This window comes from Phocoena sinus, chromosome 19 (assembly GCF_008692025.1).
Source record: "Phocoena sinus isolate mPhoSin1 chromosome 19, mPhoSin1.pri, whole genome shotgun sequence".
Classification (NCBI taxonomy): domain Eukaryota; kingdom Metazoa; phylum Chordata; class Mammalia; order Artiodactyla; family Phocoenidae; genus Phocoena; species Phocoena sinus.
The window spans coordinates 9,850,321-9,865,331 of record NC_045781.1 but is presented as its reverse complement, the minus strand read 5'-3'; the positions used below and the strand labels follow the sequence as shown (position 1 = coordinate 9,865,331).

General features: G+C 53.4%; 2 protein-coding genes across 3 annotated transcripts; both read left to right on the top strand.

Annotated features, from left to right (window-relative positions):
- Positions 1-9,920: 9,920 nt before the first annotated feature.
- Positions 9,921-11,628, top strand: APOC4 (apolipoprotein C4). The gene is made up of 3 exons (XM_032613408.1): positions 9,921-9,996; positions 11,089-11,230; positions 11,463-11,628. The coding sequence occupies exons 1-3, from the start codon at positions 9,921-9,923 to the stop codon at positions 11,626-11,628; spliced, it is 384 nt and encodes a 127-aa protein (XP_032469299.1).
- Positions 11,629-12,086: 458 nt separating this feature from the next.
- APOC2 (apolipoprotein C2) lies at positions 12,087-13,670 on the top strand. Of its 2 annotated transcripts, none has more exons than XM_032613953.1 (4): positions 12,087-12,295; positions 12,728-12,803; positions 12,974-13,133; positions 13,444-13,670. In XM_032613953.1, exons 2-4 carry the CDS (start codon positions 12,749-12,751, stop codon positions 13,532-13,534), a joined length of 306 nt encoding a protein of 101 aa, XP_032469844.1. In that variant the 5' UTR covers positions 12,087-12,295; positions 12,728-12,748; the 3' UTR covers positions 13,535-13,670. The 2 variants fall into 2 exon arrangements, with proteins under 2 accessions (XP_032469844.1, XP_032469845.1); XM_032613954.1 differs by having other exon boundaries at positions 12,211-12,295; positions 12,736-12,803.
- Positions 13,671-15,011: the final 1,341 nt, after the last annotated feature.

The following is a 15,011-nucleotide window of genomic DNA, read 5'->3' as shown; positions in this document are numbered from 1 at the left end:
CTAATTCGGCTTTCTTCCTCTCCTTGGCTTTGTCTCCGTCCTGCTGTCCCAGAGAGGCTTCGTTTTCTGGCTTCCTCTTTTCCTCCACCTCTATCTTTTATCTCTTCCTCCTCCAGTTTCTCTTGCCCCTGGTCCTGCTTATTTCTTTTTTCCCTTCTTCATCCGGGTTTGTCCTCGCCACCATTTTGTTGCATGTGGACCCTCTGTCTTTTCTCCCCTCATTCTTGTTCCTTCTCTCCTCCGGTGGTTGGTTAGCCTCTGGTCTACCCTGATGAGCCTACCGGGTGCTGGGTTCAGCTGCCGGGTTCGGGCTGCCGAGGAGGCACACTCTGCGAGGGTCTGCAACAGGCCCCTTGGCGTTTAAGGCTGAACATATCCATTTGGAAATTGACACACGGAGAAGCGTGCGCTGGAGCCTGGAGATGCCGGGCGCTCTCCCCTCTCACGTCCTCAGTTCTCCGAGGAGCAGAACAAGCTTCCCATCACAGGGATTGGCCAGGACTTGTATCTCCCAGGTCGACTTCTGCCTGCTTTGGCTCCAACACACTGTACTCCGAGCTTCGCCCAAGCTGCCTCGCTTGCCCTTGTGGAATCAGCACCCCACCCCGGCCCCCACCAGATGATTCAACCTTGGGGCCGAGTAAGGAGGGGAGGTTATCTGTGGGCTCAGAGGCAGGGGGCCTAGTCCCACCCAAGTTTCTGCGGACTCACTGTGTGCCCAGGACCCGGGGCCAAGTCCCCCGAACCTGTTTCCCGGATGTCAGTGAGGGCGGGGGCGTCAGCCATATTGCCCACTTGAAGATCTGAATCTTGAATTCGGTATGAAGCCAGCTAAGCGGAGAGGGTGTCCCGCCTCAATGCAGCAGCCCCCCACCCCGGTTAGTTTTGTGAAAGGAGGCCGGAACGGGGTGCTGTGGGGTGGAGGCTGACCCCAGCAGGGATCCAGAGAGACAGCCTGAAGTCCAGGAAGGGGAGGGAGAAGATGACGGACAAAGAAGGGGAGGACACTTTAGAGCCTCTCACTGAGCCGTTGAATGTTCTTGGCTACCCCCCAGTTGCCCCATCTTGTAAACAGAAACTCCTACAGCTGACACGAGGATGAGACTGGCAAACTGAAGTTGGCGTTCTGGTCTCGTGGGGGTGGGGTGAGGAGGAGAGGAGACATTTGGGGGATGTGTGGGGAACGCTGGGGGCTCACAGAGGAAGCAGATGTCTGGGAAGGCTGCTGAGGGGCCAACAGGGATTGGGCAGCATGGAGCGTGGCCGGAGGGCTGTTGCAATCCCGCCAGGGTGGTGTCTGTGCTTCCCTTTCGCAACCATCCCCTCACCCCAAGGCTGATTACGTGCGTGTGGGGACACGAGGCCAGCCAACCTGGAGTCTGGGGCCAGGGCCACCCTCCCCCAGCGGCTAGGGTTCATTAGCAGTCAAAGGCAGCTGGGATGGGACTTCCCTGGTGGTGCAGTGGTTAACTAATCCGTCTGCCAATGCAGGGGACACGGGTTCGAGCCCTGGTCCGGGAGATCCCACATGCTGCAGAGCAACTAAACCCGTGCGCCACAACTACTGAGCCTGCGTGCCACAACTACTGAGCTTGCACTCTAGAGCCCGCGAGCCACAACTACTGAAGCCCGCGCGCCTAGAGCCAGTGCTCCACAACAAGAGAAGCCACCGCAATTGAGAAGCCCCGCGCACCACAACGAAGAGTAGCCCCTGCTCACCACAGCTAGAGAAAGCCTGTGTGCAGCAACGAAGACCCGATGCAGCCAAAAAAAAAGGCAGCTGGTAGGAAGGGGGACGGCAGCCCTGAGGGACTGATGTGGTGGAAGGAAAGGGCGGTGGTGCTTGGTGTGCGGAGCGACCAGAGAGGGGGCACAAGAGCAGATGGGGGCGTTTACAGGGGCCCTGGAGGCTTGGACAGTGGGGAAGCAGAGAGAAGGGAGTTTCTGGTGGAGTGGTTGGAGGGGCACACCATCGGGAGCCTGGCAGCTGAGGTTTTGCACTTTTGACAGGCCTGAAAAGACCTCTCAGGCTTCCCTTGTGGCTCAGTGGTAAAGAATACGCCTGCCAGTGCAGGGGTCCACGGGTTCGAGCCCTGGTCCGGGAAGATCCCACATGCTGTGGAGCAACTAAGCCCGTGAGCCACAGCTACTGAGCCTGCGCTCTATAGCTCATGAGCCACAACTACTGAGCCCGCATGCCACAACTACTGAAGTCCATGTGCCTAGAGCCCGTGCCCCACAAGAGAAGCCACCGCAGTGAGAAGCCCACACACTGCAACGAAGAGTAGACCCCACTCGCTGCAACTAGAGAAAGCCCACGCACAGCAACAAAGACCCAAGGCATGCCAAAATTAAAAAAAAAAAGACCTCTGTCCAAAAGAGAGATTGGGGAATAGAGACCCCAGAGAGCATCCAGGGAGGTTTGGGAGTCTCCCAGAGGCAGAAAGGTGGGGGAATAGAAGAGCTAGTATGAGAGTGACATTGGAGGTGGCATGGGGTGGGCAGGAGTGTGGAGGCAGACTGTGTGACCCCAGATTCCTCTGAGCTGAAGAGGCCTGCTAAGAAGAGGGAGGGGACGGTAGAGGTGGCCTGGGGACACAGTGTGAATTGAGTTAGGGAGTTATTGAGGGTTACCGAGAGACACCCACTGAGGCTGGCAGAAAGGTATGAAGCACCAAGACCCATAAGGGAAGAGGGCCACAGGGAGAGGGGGAAGGTTGTACCCTGAGTGGGGGAAGGGACTCTGGCAGCTTGGGGTCCCCAACAGTCAGGGAAAGTTGGAGGTGCAGGTGCTGAAAAGCAAGACGCTTGGGGCCTAAGGCTTCAGCCCTGTGCCCCACCTGGTCCCCACCACCACGAGGGAGGGGTGAAGGAAGAGAGGTGGGTGGGCACACGGGAGGCACGTGGCCAGGTGAGGCTTAGGGTGAAGGAGATTAACTTGACCACCCCCCTACCCACCCACCCCCCCCCCCACCCCCCCGCCTCAAAAAGTCCCAGGCCAGGCCACCCAAGCCGGCCTCAGTGCCCAGGAAGGAACATTCGGAGTGCCTCTCTGGCCCCACCCCACCACAAGGCTCATTCTGTCCCTCCTGGTCGTGACGGTGTGCTCTCTTTGTGGTTTTGGGAGGTGAAAGTGGGATGGGACACTGAGGAGTTTGAGATTTGGAAGAGTGAAGCTGTCATGGGCCTGGGCACAGGCTTAGATGACCCTTGGGAACTCTGGGGCCCCTTCTGTGCCCTGGTTCCCATGTCATCCCCCAGTTGCCCCCATCTCTACCCGCCCAGCTGGGTTTCAGCGTTCTCCTAAAGGCTAGTCCAGTGGGTGGCAATCTGCCCAGGGGAGCCCTAGCAACCGATGACCGTCTTCAGTCTTGCTCCTCCGGGATTGGCTGGCTTGCTTTTACAGCCTTGAAAAGGGCGGGGGACCAGTCCAGTGCTGAGAGCAAGGCAATTCTCAGCACCCCTCGCCACATTCTAACACCATGACCCCCAGAAACACATTCAAGGATCTCCTTTCCCATCCCTGGAATCTCATCCTAAAGGCTTCCATTTGAAAATTTTTGCACACTTGGCCCTCTTCTGGGCAGGGCAGCCCAGCCCAGGCGGCCCCAGGCCTCATCAGATTCCTTTCCATCATCAGAGGGTAACGTGGTTGAGTCAAGTCGTGAAGACAACGCAGTGAGTTGCGTTGAGATATTTAACGCAACGAAATTGAGATATTCAAAAAACAAAACAAACAACAACAAATTGAGACTCACATACCCATAATTGTCACCCTTTGAAGGTGTACAATTCAATGATTGTTGGTATATTTGCAAAGTTTGCAACCATCACCACTATCTAATTCCAGAACATTTCGTCACCCAGAAAGGAAACCCCACACCCTTCAACCCTCACTCCCATCCCCTTCTCCCCAAGGCAGGGGCAACCACTAATCAGCTTTCTGTCTCTATAGATTTCCCAATTCTGGACATTACATATGAATGGAATCATATAACATGTGGTCTTGGGGCTTCCCCGGTGGCGCAGTGGTTAAGAATCCACCTGCAGTGCAGGGGACACAGGTTTCGATCCCTGGTCCGGGAAGATCCCACATGCCGTGGAGCAACTAAGCACGTGTGCCACAACTACTGAGCTGCACGCCACAACTACTGAAGCCCACGCACTTAAAACCCATGCTCCACAACAGAAGCCACAGCAATGAGAAGCCCACGCACTGCAACGAAGAGTAGCCCCCGCTCACCCGCAACTGGAGAAGCCTGCTTGCAGCAAAGAAGACCCAACACATCCAAAAATAAATAAATTTTTAAAAAATTAGGTGAAACAAGTATGCTAAATCAGAAACAAAACAAACAAAACCTAAACTAAATATGGCAGTTTCACAAAACCCGTCTGAGGCAGATACTGTCACTGCTCTTAGTTTACAAGGAAGAAACTGAGGCACAGAAGGCTAAAGTCACTTGTGAGACAACACAAAGCCCAAAGTGATTAGAGACAGGATTTGAACCCAGGTGGGGATCCTGCGGCCACATCCTGACTGATTTCCTCCCTTGCCGAATCACCCTGCCTATCATATGGGCTACAGCTATGCACACACACCTGGCCCCAGGCCTCACTGGCATTACATCCAGCATATTAAAATGCACCCACGTCCCTTATTATATATAATTCCCATGAGGAGTCACACTGCTGTTGGCTAGCTAGTATGTGGGTATATTCTGTAGCAATTTCACTTGAAAAAATACTAACTTTTGGACTTTCCTGAAGGTTCAGGGGTTAAGGCTGGACCTTCCACCGCAGGGGGCGCGGGTTCGATCCCTGGTCAGGGGAACTATAAAATCCCGCATGCCAAGCGGTGCAGCCAAAAAAAAAAAAAAAAAAAGTTCAAAATTACCAATTTTAACTTGGTCAATTTTTTTTTTTTTTCACTTTGGAACCAATCAAATGATTTCCCAAGCATTTTCCTAAATCCCAAAAAATCGCTCAGGTTAAAGACTCAAAAGACATACAGGGGGGCTTCCCTGGTGGCGCAAGTGGTTAAGAATCCGCCTGCCGATGCAGGGAACACGGGTTTCGTGCCCCGGTCTGGGAAGATCCACATGCCGCGGAGCGGCTGGGCCCGTGAGCCATGGCCGTTGAGCCTGCGCATCCGGAGCCTGTGCTCCGCAACGGGAGAGGCTACAACAGGAGAGGCCCGTGTACCGCAAAAAAAAAAAAAAAAAGAAAGAAAGAGAGACTTCCCTGGTGGCACGGTGGTTAAGAATCTGCCTGCCAATGCAGGGGACATGGGTTCGATCCCTGGTCCGGAAGATCCCACATGCCACGGAGCAACTAAGCCCATGTGCCACAACTACTGAGCCTGCGCTCTAGAGCCCGTGCTCTGCAACAAGAGAAACCACTGCAGTGAGAAGCCCACACACCACAATGAAGAGTAGCCCCCCATCGCTGCAACTAGAGAAAGCCTGCGCGCAGCAACTGAGACCCAACACAGCCATAAATTAATTAATTAATTAATTAATATTAAAAAAAAGAATCACCTTGGGAGTTTTTTAAAATTAAAAAAAACTGCTGTGTGTATATATGAAAGTTATTATGAGAGTAAATCCTAAGAGTTCTTATCACAAAAATGTTTTTGTATTCTTTAATTTTGTATCTATATGAAATGATGGATGTTTAATAAACTTGTGATAATCATTTCACGGTGTATGTAAGTCAAATCCTTATGCTGTACACCTCAAACTTATACAGTGCTGTATGTCAATTTTAACTCAAGAAAACTGGAAGAGAAAAAAAAAGTTAAACAGAGTTACCACAAGACCCAGCAATTGCATTCCTAGGTCTCTATCCAAAAGAACTGCAAACACGTTCACAGCAAAAACTTGTACACAACTCTTCATAGCACTATTATTCATAATAGCCAAAAGTGGAAAATAGCCCAAAAATACCCATCAACTGGGGAATGAATAAATAAGTCTATACAGTGTTTGTATATCCACTGTATACCTGTATAGGTACAGATACAGTGTACACAGTGGAATACTATTCAGCCATAAAAAGGAACAAAGCACTGGGAATTCCCTGGTGGTCCAGTGGTTAGGACTCCGAGCTCTCACAGCCGAGCGCCCAGGTTTGATCCCTGGTCTGGGAACTAAAATCCCATAAGCCTTGCTGCGAGGCCAAAAAAAAAAAGAGAGAAAAAAGAAAGGGGGATCAGAGCACTGACACACGCTACAACACGGGTGAACCATGAAAACTTCATGCTAAGTGAAAGAAGCCGTCACAAAAGACCACTTTTTAAAACAATTTTTTATTTATTTTTAATTTTTACTTTTGGCTGCATTGGGTCTTCGTTGCTGTGTACTGGCTTTCTCTGGTTGTGTCGAGCAGGGGCTACTCTTCATTGTGGTGGACGGGCTTCTCATTGCAGTGACTTCTCTTGTTGTGGAGCACGGGCTCTAAGAGCGCGAGCTTCAGTAGTTGTAGCACGCGGGCTCAGTAGTTGTGGCACACGGGCTTAGTTGCTCCGCGGCATGTGGGATCTTCCCGGGCCCGGGCTCGAACCCGTGTCCACTGCATTGGCAGGCCGATTCTTAACCACTGCACCACCAGGGAATCCCCAAGACCACATGTTATATGACTCTATTCATATGTAATGTCCAGAATTGGGAAATCTATAGAGACAGAAATCTGATTAGTGGTTTGCCCTGCCTTGGGGAGAAGCGGGTGGAGTGAGGGTTAAAGGGTGTAGTGTTCCCTCTTGGGGTGACGAAATGTTCTGGAATTAGATAGTGGTGATGGTTGCAAACTTTGCAAATATACCAACAATCATTGAATTGTACACCTTCAAAGGGTGACAATTATGGTATGTGAACATCTCAATTTTTTTGTTGTTGTTTTTTGAGTTTTTTTGAATATCTCAATTTTTAAAAATGAATGGAGATCTTCCAGACAAAGGCAGAAAGAAGAGATAAATGAGGGGACATATCAACCTCTCTTCCACCCCCCCGACTTCCCTGCCACAACCCAGAGCAGCCAGGGAGGTGAGTGGTGAGGGATGCTGGAAGGGAGGTGGCTGCAGGGGTTCAGGGGAGAGGGGATGGGGTCCAGACTGAAGCAGGGACCCTGGCGTGGAGAGAGTGATTCGGGAGTCTGGTCGTGGGACTGATGACCTTGTGGACACAGAGGTGCAGGCTCAGAGATGCTACCTGTCCCCAGACACACATGCTGGGGTCTCAAGGCCCACCGCTCCCAACCCCCAGTCCCTCCTTGTGACCTCTCTGCCCCCACCTCCCAACTGCTGTTGTTTTTGAGCTGCCTCTGAGGTCCACCCTGAACGACCTTCAGCCCATTCCTGCCCTGGATAACAGATGGGCAAACACTGCAAGCAGCAAACAGCTCAGGCTGACCTTGGAGCCAGGGCAGGGTCAGAGACCTTTTCCCCCCTCCCCCGGGCCTACCCAACCCTGGCCCTGCTTCAACCTCTTTCTTGCCCTCTAGAATTGGGGTGGGGAGGTGAGGGCAGAGGTCGTTTCTGGCTTAAGCTAGCCAGAAACGGCTAGCTAAGTATGAAAGGGCTGGGTTCAGATTCACCACTTGGTGGCTGGGGAGCCCCACCCCCACAGCCTCAGTTTCCTTATATGTAAAATGGGAATGAAAAAGACGCCCACTTCGTAAGGTCTGACGTTAATTCAGTGAGTTAATGCGCTGAAGCCTTGTGGTGGCATCTGATGCGTAGGGAGCGCTCGGGAAACACAAGCTTAATAAGTAGCAGCTGGCGTTGACAACACGGCTTGCTGCACGTCTCTTGTTGCTCGAGGCCACTTTAGGTAAATGACCTGCTTTACTCTCCCGTGTAGGAACGTCCGTGACTCTGGTTCCTGGACGGAGAAACAGGCCCAGAGACATTAAGCAACATACACCAGGTCACACAGCAGGAGGGAGGTGGAGCCGGACTGTGACCCCAACACCCATGCAAAGTGGGTGTTTCCTTTTTCTTTTGTTATTATGTAAAATACATAACATCAAGTTTACCATTTTAACCGCTTTTAGGTGTACGGTTCAGTGGCATTGAGTACATTCACAGTCGTGTGCAACCATTACCACCATCCATTTCCAGAATGTTTTCAGCATCCCAAACAGAAACTCCAGGAGATTTTATTTGGCTGATTAGCGTCAGTGAGGAACTCCAGGGAGCATTCGTTGAGCAACTACTGTGTGCTAGAGCCCACGCTGGGGCCATTGGAATGGACAGCATTCTTCTGGGAGCCTCTGGATTTTGTCCTGTACAGTCATCCAGGTTGTGGCCAAAGTGGGGTTGTCAGATTCACCACCTAAAAATACGGGACGTGGGACTTCCCTGGTAGTCTAGTGGTTAAGAATCCGCCTTCCAATGCAGAGGATGAGGGTTCGATCCTGGTCGGGGAACTGAGATCCCACGTGCTGCAGGGCAACTAAGCCTGCGCGCCGCCATGAAAGATCCCGCGTGCCGCAACTAAGACCCAAGCAGCCAAAAATAAATATATAAATATTGAAAAAATATATAGAATCCCTAGTTAGATTTGAATTTCAGATACACAACAGATAAATAATAGTATAATTCCCAAATATTGCATGGGACATACTTACACTAAAAAAAGATTCATGGGACTTCCCTGGCGGTCCAATGGTTAGGACTCTGTGCTTCCACTGCAGGGGGCACAGGTTCAATCCCTGGTTGGGGAAATAAGATGCCGCATGCTGTGCATGCCCCCCCCCCAAGTTTTTAAAAATAAATCAATTAATTAAAAAAGATTCATTATTTATCTGACATTCAAATATCACAGGGCGTCCTGTATTTTATCTGGCAACCTTAGAGCAAGGAATCCAGCCCATGGTTCCCTGGCTAAACTGTGCACCCTGGCTCATGGCTGGGTCCTCTGGGAGAAAAAGGCTCATTTTCTTTCTGGCTGGTGTTTGGCCCAAGCCTGATGTTGACAACCTCCCACTAATCTCTCCCTCACAGGGCCTCACCCAGCCTTCATGTGGACTCTGGGAGGCAGGCACTTACTACCATCCCCATTTTACAGATGAAAACACTGAGCCCAGAGAAGTGAATGTATTTGCCCTGGTCACGCAGTGAAGGTGTGTCTGGCCCTGTAGTCCAGTGGCCAACGGATCTCAGAGACAAAATAAATAATAATAAACAGGTCTGATCTGTGAGCACTTGTGTTGCCAGACTACACATTAAGAATTTCCCTTGAGGACTTCCCTGGTGGCGCAGTGGTTAAGAATCCGCCTGCCAATGCAGGGGACACGGGTTCGATCCCTGGTCTGGGAAGATCCCACATGCTGCGGAGCAACTAAACCCGTGTGCCACAACTACTGAGCCTGCGTGCTACAACTACTGAAGCCTGCGCACCTAGAGCCCGTGCTCCGCAACAAGAGAAGCGACCGCAATGAGAAGCCCGCGAACCACAACGAAGAGTAGCCCCCGCTCGCCGCAACTAGAGAAAGCCTGCGTCAGCAACGAAGACCCAACGCAGCCAAAAAAAAAAAAAAAAAAGAATTTCCCTTGTTATCACGTCATTTAATTAATGTCCTAAAGTATGGATTGTGAGCCCATTTTACGGAGGAGGGAACTGAGGCCCAAAAGAGGGGCTGTCACACGAGGTGGAGCCAGAATTTGAAGCCAGTTCAGCACAGGAGGCTAACCTTCCCCTGTCAGTTTAGGGTAGTGGGAGGATAGGAAGGAGAAAGGAAGAAGGCCAGCAGGGGCGGGCATGGCCTCGGATCATCACTGTCACCTGGGCCCCTCTCTATCTGAAGTCCCTGCCAAGGGGCGTGGGGAGGTGGCCAGGGGAGGGCTCTGCTCAGCGCAGCCTCCCCCTCCCCCAGCTTAGAGAGCTGAGCACAGAAGGACAGAGGGACAGAGGCCCCCAGAAATGTTGTTCCCTGGATGCAGGTCCCGGGCCCTGTCCTCCCTCTGCTTCTGCGTCCTGGTCCTGGCCTGTGTCGTGGGTGAGGAGGAGTGGGTGGGCGGGTGTGGGGACCCCGATGCAGCATGGGGTGTGAGCGTGACCAGCTGTGAGGCATGCAGGTGTGCGTGTGTGTCTGGGAGTGTGTGTCGCGGGCGGCCATGAGTGAACAGTGTACACGGGGTTGGTAGAGATGACAGTGATCGTGAATATGCATTTGTGCGCGTGTCAGCTGACGAGTATGTAGTCATGGTAAACATGTTAAGTCTGTGAACATGCATTTGTATGCTTGTGCGCACATGTGTGTCTTTAGGGGGTATTTATGCAAAAGATTTGACAGTCTGGGCATGCGGAAGGGTGTCTGTGTGTACTGGTGTGTGAGTATGTCTGGGTTCTGCACATGTATTTAAATTGTGTGTATATATATATATATATATGCAGTGCATCCGATGTGCAGGAAACCGGTGCAAGTACCTTCTACATGTTAACCCCTAACTCTCACAATAACCCTATAAGCTAGGACCTGTCATTATCCCATTCTACAGAAGAGGAAACTGAGTCTTGAAGAGGTTAAGTCATTGGCCAAGGGCACACCACAGGTCACATGGGTGCCTCTATACACATGCGTACACGTGTACCCGTGTGATGGCTGGTCTCTGTAGGTGAGGCTTTGCCCAGGTGCATGGGTGCTGGACAGACAGGTGTGTGTGATTCCTGGCAGAACCCCTGGCCCACCAGCCTGACATATGGCCTTGCCAACCTCCATCCCCGGGGGCATCCTTCACTGCCTGCGGAGGTTGTTCAAACCGTGTGGGAGTCACAGGAGAACGGAGGGAGCGGCAAGATCAGGAAGTGAGGGAGGCATCAGGAGCGGGGCAGGGGGCAGAGAGGCGGCGTTACAGACTGAGGGAGGAAACCCCAGGCAGACGCAGGGGTGACGGGGCTCCCGGGCACAGATGGTGAAAGGAGATGACTGCTGGCTGAAGGGGGGCGAGGGGCAAGAGGGACATAGAAGGCGATGAGAGGACCGGCAAGGGGCCACCAGGAGCCACGGTGACGGTGAGCATGGAGGGAAAAGGAGATGGAAGGGTTCTGGGGTCCCAGCCGTCCCAAGTTGCCCTCTGATCCCATCTAGCATGTCAGCAAGAAGGGCCTGGGGGAACCTCGAGCCCCCCGCCAGAGCCGGCCAGTAGTTCCTGGAGCCTGGTTCCGGGCAAGGTGAAGGAGTGGATGGAGTCGCTGGTGACCAGGACAAGAGAGAGTTGGCAGTGGTCCTGGTGCGTGTGCACAGAACGGGGCTGGGGGCCTGAGTCTGAGGGAGGAGGGGCAGGACCAGAACTCGTGGGTTCCCAGGGAGCAGGACAGGGCGGGGGCAGGGCTGTGACCCCTGGGTCCCAGAGGGGTAGAGGGTAAGAGGTGAGAGCAGGGACTCCTGGGTCAGAGGGAGGAAGGGGTCAACGGGGCAGAAGTCTCGGGGGGTAGCTGGGCTCTCCACTGTGATGTCCACAGGGGCCCCAGGGCCTTCCAGGGCTTTGTGCAGACCTACTATGATGACCACCTGGGGGACCTGGGTTCCCACACCCAGGCCTGGCTCCAAAGCTCCAAGGACAGCCTCCTGAACAAGGCCTACAACCTGTGTCCCCAGCTGCTCTGCGGGGACAGCTACTGGGATTAAAGTGTTCACAGCCTCTGCAAAAAGAAGTTCTCCTCTGTCCCTGTCCCAGTCCCTCCCGGATGCTGCCAGAGATAACCCCACCCCATCTGCCCCCCAGAGGTTAAGGAGTAGAGGAAGTGACAACACGAAGTGACACACGTGGCAGGGGAGCGACAGTGGGGGCGGGGGAAGGAGTGGGGGCCGGTGAGGGGGGAATGACCCTGCTCCCCCAGTGCTGAGACCCACCACTGCAGGCTTGTGGGCGGCGCGGAAGACTTCAGGCTTCTCAGTTCGGGGTGGAGGGTGAAGGCTGGAGACCAGGCAGGGTTAACAAGCCCCTCCAGCGGCCCCTCCTTCAGCGCTCTGCGTTCACCTCCCACTGGATGAAGACCCCAGGCCTCATGCCTGGTGGGCACCCAGAGCCCCCATCACCTCCACACTCCCCACCCGGCCTGTCTCTCTCAGCGGTGAATCTTCAGAGTGGAGGCTTCCTGTGGCTTGACCTCAGGGATGTCACTGCCCTCTCTGCCCGCAGCCTCCCCCCCCACCCCCCACAAGCAGTTCTGTTGGCCAGGACTTTGGCCTAAGCGTTGAGGTCGGGGTGGTGGCTGTGAAGGGGTGGACCTCAAGCGCTATAAAGCCTTTCTCTGCCTGATTGGAGCTGGTGAGGACAGCCTGCCAGAGTCCGGTAAGAGAGGGACATGGCGGGTGGGGGACTGCAGGAGGTGGCCAAGATTGTTAGAGCAGAAACTGCAAGAGTCAAGATATTAGATTCCAGTGATAGAATCATGGAATTTAGAGTATTCCCTGCCAGTCCAGTGGTTAGGACTCGGTGCTTTCACTTCTGCGGCCGGGTTTCAATTCCTGGTCGGGGAACTAAGATCCTGCAAGAGCACAGGGCTGCCAAAAAAAAAAAAAAAAAAATTAAGATGTTATAATCAGCCATCGGGAGTAGCATCATAGAATGTTAGGAAGTGAGGTCCAAGTCAACCAAGTCAAGCCATTAGGGGTTTGACTCAGGTCGGGGGGAGGGGGAGAGGGGGTCCCAGGCTGGTATCCCTGAGCGCAGGGGACCCTAGGATTAGACACCTCCTGTGGCCCTGTCCCACACCCTCCTCAGCATTCCAGGTCTCCTGACACCATGGGCACCCGATACTTCCTGGCTCTGTTTCTCATCCTCCTGGTGTTGGGATTCGGTGAGTGTGGTCAGTAGGAGAGGAGGGGCTATGAGGGGAGGGATGAGCCCCAAGCATCTTCCCAGCCCAATTCTTGTCTGGCCCTGCCCCTGTCCATTCCTCTTCTTCCCCGCCTCATTCTCCCCCTGCTGCAGGCCCCTCAGCTCCCCTAACTCACTCTCCTCCTGCAGAGGTCCAGGGCGACCCTGTGCCCCAGCAAGAAGAGACTGCCAGTCCTGCCATGCTCACCAAGGTGCAGGAATCACTCTTAGGTTACTGGGATCTAGCCAAGACAGCTGCCCATAAGCTGTACAAGAAGACATACTTGCCCGCCATGGATGAGAAAATCAGGTATCATCCGCCTCCCACCCCCACCCCAGGAACAGGGACTCCCAGCCCCCAGCCCCTTCTCCCTCAGACTCAGGAGTCCAGGTTCAAACCTGGACCTGGTATCTCAAGGCCCAGGGATCTCAGCTCCCAGCCCCCAGTCCCAGTAGAACCCGGGATTCTGAGATGCCAGGCCTGTCCTACTTAGGGATCCAGGAGTTTGGGTTCTAGCCACGTTTTCCCACAGGACACAGGCCCCAGCCCCTCCTCCCTCAGACCCAGGAGCCCCAGCCCACAGCCCCTCCTCCTCAGTCCTTCTGTCCTTTCTCCCCAGGGACATATACAGCAAAAGCACGGCAGCTGTGACCACCTATGCAGGGATTTTTACTGACCAGGTCATTTCTCTGCTGAAGGGAGAACATTGACAGCTGGGCCCCCAATCTCGGGGGGAGTCCAGAACCCAGCAACCCCTTGGGTCCCCTGATCTATACCCCACCCCCACTTCCTAGCGACTCTCAGCATCCTGCTCCCAACTCTAGCCTGACTTCTTATCAATAAAAAAAAAAAAAAAAAGCCAAGTTTATTCTTCTGGATATGGTTGCTTTTCTGAGACCTCAAGGTCAAGATGGAGGATCTGATGCTGTCCAGCCAACATTCATTGAGTGTCTATTCTATGTATATCGCCCTAACCTGGTCAATGGGAATAAAGAGGTGAATAATAATAATGAATAATCATAACAACAGAAATTGGAGGCTGCCTCTCACCGAGGTCTGGCTTTCTCTGCTTTTTTTTTTTTTTGGCCACACTATGTGGCATGCAGGATGTTAGTTCCCTGACCAGGGATCGAACCCACGCCCCCTGAAGTGGAAGCACAGAGTCTTAACCACTGGACCACCAGGGAACTCCCGGCTTTCTCATTTGTAAAATGATAAATGGATATAGCTAATCTGCAGTGGACCCTGGCCGTGTCCGGGTCCTGGGCTGACACTTTGAATGTGCCACCGCAGTGAGGTGTCCAGCGGCCCTGTGGCAGAGGGGAGAGCGGTGCCCATGAGTCATTGCTGAGCGTGGCAAGGCAGCGCCCAGGTTGGCTGAGACCCGAGAGGACAGAACTGTAAACGCTGTGCTCTGTGCCAGTTCCTATACATTTGTCCCACATGTATTTGTTGAGACACAACCAGGTGCTGGAGACACAGCAGGGAAAAGACCTGCCCTCACGTGGCCCCCGCAAAAACGTACTGATTGGGTCCTGACCCAGTTTCACACGTTTTTTGTTTGTTTTAATTTATTTTTGCCTGCGTTGGGTCTTAGTTGTGCGTGGGCTTTCTCTAGTTGTGGTGAGCAGGGGCTACTCTTCGTTGCAGAGCACAGGCTCTAGGTGTGCGGGCTTCAGTAGTTGTGGCTCGTGGGCTCTAGAGCGCAGGCTCAGCAGGTGTGGCGCACGGGCTTAGCTGCTCCGCGGCATGTGGGATCTTCCTGGACCAGGGCTTGAACCCGTGTCCCCTGCATTGGCGGGCGGATTCCCAACCACTGCGTCACCAGGGAAGTCCGTCACATGGTTTTATTGATTACCGTTTTGTGGTATGCTTTTTAGCTGTTCTCTTCTTAGTAGCAATAGTGATAACACTTCCTGAGCTCCTGCTCAGGGCCAGGAGCTCTGATCCATCCTGAGCCACACGTAGAGAGGCTGAGCGGGTGGAAGGCAGAGGATGAACAAGAGGACCCATGGATAAGATAACTTGAGACAGCAACGCGGGCCATGAAGAAAAGGAGAGGAAGTGAGGAGTCCAAGGTCTGGGGGCGGCTACCTTGGGTTGCGGCACGGGGAGAGCCCTCTAGAGGACCCAGCTGGGCTGGTCACCGGGCATGCGTCACAATGCAGTGTGGTAAGGACTACTGTT

What these genes read in the sequence shown, in the direction of transcription:
- APOC4 (XM_032613408.1), top strand. Translation starts at nt 9,921, where the DNA reads ATGTTGTTCCCTGGATGCAGGTCCCGGGCCCTGTCCTCCCTCTGCTTC. An exon ending in GGTCCTGGCCTGTGTCGTGG is followed by an intron (nt 9,997 to 11,088) that starts GTGAGGAGGAGT and finishes GATCCCATCTAG; the next exon opens with CATGTCAGCAAGAAGGGCCT. An exon ending in GAGAGTTGGCAGTGGTCCTG is followed by an intron (nt 11,231 to 11,462) that starts GTGCGTGTGCAC and finishes TGATGTCCACAG; the next exon opens with GGGCCCCAGGGCCTTCCAGG.
- APOC2 (XM_032613953.1), top strand. Translation starts at nt 12,749, where the DNA reads ATGGGCACCCGATACTTCCTGGCTCTGTTTCTCATCCTCCTGGTGTTG. An exon ending in CCTCCTGGTGTTGGGATTCG is followed by an intron (nt 12,804 to 12,973) that starts GTGAGTGTGGTC and finishes CTCCTCCTGCAG; the next exon opens with AGGTCCAGGGCGACCCTGTG. An exon ending in GCCATGGATGAGAAAATCAG is followed by an intron (nt 13,134 to 13,443) that starts GTATCATCCGCC and finishes CTTTCTCCCCAG; the next exon opens with GGACATATACAGCAAAAGCA.